We start from the raw sequence: 6,784 nt of genomic DNA, 5'->3' as shown, positions 1-6,784 counted from the left end.
GCTCGCGAGCCGGCTTGAGCTCGATAAGCGAAGCTCGGGCTCGGGCTTGTTTACTAAACGAGCTTGTTTTTAGGCTCGGGCTCGAGCTCGTTTAAGCTCGGCTCGTTCGAGCTTTTTTTCGAGCTGAGCTCGAGTAGCTCGTGAGTAGCTCGGCTCGTTTGCACCCCTAGTTTGCATCTAGCTATTGGTGCCACCTGTTGTCATTTTTGTCTGCAGGAGCATCTTTCTTGTCGCCAAGTAATTTCTTCTAAAAGGTTCAAGAACTTTCTAGATGCGCTCGCGTGATATGGACGTAAGTTTAGAGTATGGTGTGGTCCCCATTACATATATGCAGTATGCACTTATGATTGATTTGAGAACATATCTCTTCGATGATCTTATTTAAATCTCAATATCCTTTCATGATCTTAATTAAATCTCAATCTTTATTTATATATTTGAAAAAATTGTTGATCCTATCTTCATACCGAAGGGAGGGGTTTGAATTGGCTAAGGATGTTATATCAATAAACATTTACCATAATAATATCTACCGTTAGAAAAAATCCAGAAATAAAGCTACGATCTCCTACTATCCAGCCCACGGAAACCCCTACACCAGCGGCCTTATTGGCTTAAATCAACCGTCGATTCTGCTGACCCCTACTTGTCAATGGTCTAATTTCGCTGCCTACTGTCACTTTCGCCCACAATCGAACGATCACCACTTTCTCTCTCTAAAAGTTTTTGATTTTTAGCTGTTCTTCCAGATTCGTTGCAACAAATCCGCGTGTTAGTTTCGGAAGGTAAAACCTCAAATCGTTGATTCTGTTTTGCACGTTCGCTAGGGTTTCGTATTCTTACTGGTTGATGCTTCTGATGATGCGTTTATTATTATGATGATTGTTTGCTGTAAATTTATTCGTTATGCACAGATAATTTGATCGTTAAACAAGTAGTGTGGAATTTGATTTTTTTTTGGCAATAGTTGATGTGATTATTATGCTTGTTTGATGCTATTATTATGTGTATTTATGTTGTATAAATTTGAATATTGTAAAAAATTGCATGCTGTTTGGTTGATTTTACCTGGAAATATGAAAGTTAAAAGGTTTTGTAGAATATTAGTGGAATATTTAGTGTTAGAAATTATTGGCTACATTTAGTTTACGGTTGAAACAATCTTGTTTAATTATCAAGCTTCTCGGTTGATTCTGGATTTAAGGGGGCGCTTGGTTCGTGGAATGATTTGGAATTGGAATTGGAATTTGTATAGGAATTAGAATTTGAAGGAATTGGATTTGGAATTTAAACATTCCAATTGGAATTGGAATCTCAATTCCATTTTTATGTGTTTGGTTGTCAAATGAATTGGAATCTATCACCCGGCACCCACGACCCTCGGTTCGGGTCGAAACGGTATGGGTGGAAATGGTATGGGTCGAAATGGTTCGGGTGGAAACGGTACGGGTCAAAACGGTTCGCGTCTAAAATGTCCGGGTCGAAACGGTTCGCGTCGCAACGGTTCGATTCGAAAGGGTACGGGTCGAAACGGTGCAGGTCGAAAAGGTCGAAGATTTCAATGAATTTACTTTAATTCCTTCACATATAGGAAGGATTTTGAATTCCTTTAGTTAAAGGAATTTGAAGGAATTCTTGTCTAATTCCAATTCCAATTCCATTGTCAACCAAACACATGAAGATTGGAATTGGGATTCCCATTCCATCAAATTCTGTGAACTGAACATCTTAAGAGATGAAATTTAAATTCCAATTCCCTTAAATCCCATTGAATTCCTGCGAACCAAACGTTCCCTAAGTGTTTGGTAGGACTAAGAAAGACTTTAGCTGATGGTTGAATTATTCTCGATTGAAGTGTTTGGTAGAGTTAAGAAAGACTTTAGCTAATGGTTAAATTAGTGGTAAAGTTTGATAAGAAAATATATTATACAGTCATCTGTCATTGTATGCTATGTCTTCTTGATTCTTGATAATATGATACAAGTAAGATACCAAGTCCATCATAGATGCGTTTGTAACACTAGTAGTAGTGGCTCATAACTTTTAGTTCGGCACTTGTCATCAGAAAAATACTGATAAGATCTCTGAATGAAATTTCTCTCTACTTTGTACAATCAAACTAGCATTTATATGTATGTTTTAGAATTCAGTAATTATAAAAAAGTTCACCTTTTTTGTTTATTAATGTAGGCTTTGGATATAAACCGTAGGTTGTGAACCAAGTCTCTTTGGATCTGCAAGGAACTTTATACGCTCTTGTCGTGTAAAGGCTGTTTGTGTGACTCCAAGGACTATCCTTGCCAATTACTTAAAGACAAGCGTATCCATTCGTTAAGAATTTTCTCATTGGTGTCTGAAACCAGCTTGATGCCTTTAGCCGTTTCACCTCAGTGGCAAGAGAAAGCCAGTGGTTTCTTCTCATCTTCAGGTAACTAAGTTATCAATGACACAAAACTACAGGTGGCAGTTTCGACTCATATACCTAAACACGTGGTTGGTTAGAGTCGTGTTTTATCTGAAAGGGTGAAAACCGTTAAAATTATAGAACTTAGCTTAAATAGAAACAATGTCAACGGGGTTGAAAGTCACCCAAAGGGTTCTCTTAAATAACTTTATTAAAAAGTAGCCTCTCTATTCCTATGGGGTAGAGGTAAGGTTGTCTACATCTTACCCTCCTCAGACCCTACCTTAGCTTTGCTATTGCTGGGATTTACAGAGTATGATGATGATAGTTTTTATAATCTTATTTAGTATATTGATTATGATTATTTAAAAAGTTCAAATAAATGGAAGAAAAAGCGTTGACTGGTCACCCTGGCCTGACCTAACATGTTACCCGAATCGCCCATTTTGGCACATCTACTAAGAACTACAGTCAAAATTTTGTCTTATTCTACTGTGCAGTTTTGAGTTTTTCATAATAAGCTTTTAAATGACGCAGGGACAAAGCTGAAAGAAGCTGGGCAATCTGCAGGATCATTTGTGGGTGAGGTTGCTAAAGATGCAAAAGGCAATGTTTCTGAAGTAGCAGAACGGGTCGGGTCGGTGGTCAAAAGCCGATGGTCACTTTTTCAGCAACCATCCACAAGACAGGCGATGCAGGAACGTCTTGTCTCCGCTGCTGCTACTACAAGTTATTTTCTTCGGAGGGGTGTAACAGAGACTAAAGAGAAGGTTGTTGTAGGGAAAACTAAAGTGGAAGAGGTAAGTACTAATCAACTAGATTGTGTCGTCACACCATTTCGGTTATCTACAAATCTTATATATGTGTGTGAGTTATTTCTTAAAATATATAATGTGTGTGTTTAATCTTCTAAAGACACAAATACTGTGGTAATACCAGCAAAACAGTGTAGTTACTTCTTAGATAAACTTTGAAATGTGAGTGCATTTATAATTTAATATATTGTTTAACCTGATCATTTGCATCTCTGAGAAAATTATTATTGTCAAGGTGGCAAAGAAGACTGCCCAGAAAAGCAAAACTCTATTGACTGATATTGAGCGGTGGCAGAAGGTATTTGTTTCCCATGACACCCTTGTTTGTTTGCTCTATCGGTTAAAGATGTGTTGACTTTACTTTTTCTTTGATTTTGTAGGGTGTTGCTAGCACCGATGGTAAGTTCTCTTGTGACTTCTGGCACAAGAACCGAAAAAAGTGTGATATGTCTTTCAACTTGATTAGTTGGTTTGTAGCTGAGACTTCCATCTGTTTTATTCAGTGTTTGGTGTGCCGGTAGAGGTTACAGTTCAGCGCCAAGAATCCAGCAAACCTATTCCTTCTTTGTTGGTCAAATGTGCAGATTATCTCGTATTATCAGGTGTGATTACAGCCCATTTTATATATAAATTGGCTTATTTAAGCTATGCTTATCTTTAGCAGTTCAAAAGGCTTAATATAAAATATCTAACTAAAAGGGAAACACTTGAAAGTCATCCAGAATGTAATCATGTATTCAAATGCACAAAAACATTCTGAATTGCTTTATTTAAAACAAGTTTAGATTATCATTATAGTTTTATAATCAATCTAACATATTAGTTAATAGTTATTTAGAATATCCATAAATAAACGAATACTAAGTGTTTGTGGGTTGCCCAACCTAGCCTGACCCACCATGTTCTGAGCGGTACTAATAATTCACCCCGCGCGACCCTCTCATTTTGTCATTTCTAGAGTATGATGAATCATAATTTTTTCTATCTTTGTTACATGTTCTGCTGATGAGTTTGTTTCAGGCCTGAATTCGCCTGATTTATTCAAGTCTGAAGGAAACAAGAGGGCAATCCAGCAACTTGTGTCGTTGTACAACCAAGGTGGTAATTCTGGTCCAGTTTTGTTAAAAAAAAATTTATTTTATTTTGTTTAGTGTGATTAAATGTTTCTTTTGTTTTACAGACTTAAATGCACCACTACCTGAAGGTGTGAACCCAATAGATGTTGCCGCTCTTGTCAAGTGTTACTTGGCCAGCCTTCCACAGCCATTGATCACTTTTGAACTACGCAATGAAATCCGAGGTGCACGTTCTAGCATACCTCTGATGAGAAACATATTGAAAAAACTTCCAGCAGTTAATTACATGACACTGGAGCTCGTCACTGCATTATTGCTCCGTGTTAGCCAAAAATCGCTTCTTAACAAGGCATTCTCTCTCTCTCTCTCTCTCTATACACACACAAACACACACAATAATGCTAAGATATTCTATTTTCTAAACTAAATTCAATTACTGGCGAAAGAATTTGTTTTAGAAGTTCCAAAGAGGTTTATTTAATCTTATCATTTGTAACATATTTCTGCTGGAAGTTAAGATAGTATCTTAAGTACAACTCACCAATACTAAACTAATTCTGTTGCTTGCCAAAAGATAGAATTTATTTAGGGTTATGGTAGGGGAGATTGGAAGCATTTGATTTTGCTGTTATATAGGTGGCAGTTTCGACCCCATTTACTTATGAACGGGTTGTGTTTTATCTCAAATGTTAAAATTAGCTAGATGGTTAACTGATGAAAGCCGCCCAAAGTCTATTTAATGCATATGATCTAAATTGTAGCAATCAAAGATGTAGATTTTTACTGTCATTATATTGTTTTTGTTATTATGGTTAACACATTAACTTTCTAAGAGGTTTAGGAGAAGGTCAACTCAACATGAACTGGACCATTTTTACTCTTTACCGAACCTGCTCAAATCTCCCATTTTGCCACCTCTAGTAGCTAATATATAACATATGATATATAGTTTTCATGTAAGTTGTTTTTCAGAGCATTTATTGTTGCTAGGGTTCAAGCCACACTTATCTATCTCCCTGTTTCTCATGACTGATTTTTCTCTCAGCATGATTTTCCTTTTAAATTTAGGTGTTCAACTGTATTTTGTCGGTCATTTGATTTATGTTTATGGCATACCTACAAAGCTATACATACTGTTGTTTTATGTGTTAGCACTAAAATTATTATTTCAAAATGCTGTTTTCAAATTCAACCTATGCCCAAAAGGGTCAACACAGGTTGAAAGTATAGAACTTGTTAAACCACTTTTAATAATAAGAACACCGTTTTAAAATACCAATTTTATGTTTGGTGGTGCAGATGGATGCTGGAAGCCTTGCCATGGAGATGGCTCCTATTATTATGTGGCAAAAGGGACAGACACCCGAAACTTATAAACAGTATTGGAACCAGCCATCAACAACTCAGTCAAATACAAATGCTGCCGATCCTGTACAAAACTATAGCGAATGGGATATGCTTGCAGGTTTGTCTTCAATTTCATCTACTCCTTTACCTAATTTCTTTTTGGTCGATTTGTCAAATAGTCCTTTTTCAGTAAATGTGGCAATTGAAAGTTAAAACTAGTCATATTGAACTTGCTCAACTTGGGTAAAAGGGTACAAGTTTGGAATCAAATAGATCAAACTGTATAAATAAATGTGTATATATGATGAAATATTGTTGAAATGTTTGTTCCAGATGAGAGTGAAGATATGGATGTATCTTCGGCGATTCCATTGGATGATGGTGTGACAATAGACTTGAGTGCCATAGAGGTTTTAAGGTGTTTAATAGAACATCACAATGCCATCTTCACTGATGCGAATGAGACTGTTTGGAGGTGACCAGTCAACATTTCTTAATCATTTTTCTTCGATATTGATTCAACTTTCTGACCAATATTTCTGAAATCATCAACTTACCATAAAGTTTGGATTTTTTTTGGTACTTCATTTGGTTTGATCTGCTGTAAATTTAGGTTGGCTAGAAGTGGTATGCAAAGGATTGTTTTGCTAGTTTGTATATTGGTACTTTCCCTCTAAAAGTGTACTTTTTATACATTTTAAAATATTTATAATAAATAATATATTCCACCATCAGTGATCTAAGAGTGGAAGGGGCCGGAACGGACCTAGGGAGAGGGTTGAATGGGCAGGCGCACCCTTTGGTGTATTATATTGGGCAAAATCCTAATCGCACATCATGAAAATTTGGTTAAATCCTTTGTTCGCACCCCTTGAAAGTGTTTCTTGGGTCTGCCACGGAAGGGGCACCCGAGGGTACTACCCTAGCCCCGTCTAATCCTGCGGTGCCATGTCAATTCACAACTCAAGTACCCTAGAAGCACAAAACAATGGTGGCTGGGTACACTAGAACTTTTTATTTTTATTTTAAATTAAATAAAGGGTAATTACAAAATCGTCCTTTAAGTTGACACCAGATTACAAACTGTCATTTGCCTTTTAATAATTACAGAAAACATACTCTGTTTACAAACCCTGTCACGT

At 36.6% G+C, this 6,784-nt stretch overlaps 1 protein-coding gene across 2 annotated transcripts; it reads left to right on the top strand.

Annotated features, from left to right (window-relative positions):
• The first annotated feature begins 431 nt into the window (after positions 1–431).
• LOC110940392 (uncharacterized Rho GTPase-activating protein At5g61530) lies at positions 432–6,373 on the top strand. Of its 2 annotated transcripts, none has more exons than XM_022181942.1 (10): positions 432–785; positions 2,191–2,428; positions 2,942–3,204; positions 3,455–3,517; positions 3,600–3,618; positions 3,723–3,821; positions 4,240–4,317; positions 4,400–4,644; positions 5,595–5,760; positions 5,976–6,373. In XM_022181942.1, the coding sequence occupies exons 2-10, from the start codon at positions 2,368–2,370 to the stop codon at positions 6,119–6,121; spliced, it is 1,140 nt and encodes a 379-aa protein (XP_022037634.1). In that variant the 5' UTR covers positions 432–785; positions 2,191–2,367; the 3' UTR covers positions 6,122–6,373. The 2 variants fall into 2 exon arrangements, with proteins under 2 accessions (XP_022037634.1, XP_022037635.1); XM_022181943.2 differs by having other exon boundaries at positions 464–785; positions 2,211–2,428; positions 5,976–6,358.
• Positions 6,374–6,784: the final 411 nt, after the last annotated feature.

The sequence above is a fragment of the Helianthus annuus genome, chromosome 5 (genome assembly GCF_002127325.2).
Source record: "Helianthus annuus cultivar XRQ/B chromosome 5, HanXRQr2.0-SUNRISE, whole genome shotgun sequence".
Lineage (NCBI taxonomy): Eukaryota > Viridiplantae > Streptophyta > Magnoliopsida > Asterales > Asteraceae > Helianthus > Helianthus annuus.
The sequence above is the reverse complement of the archived record's forward strand: the minus strand, read 5'-3'. Positions and strand labels throughout refer to the sequence as shown.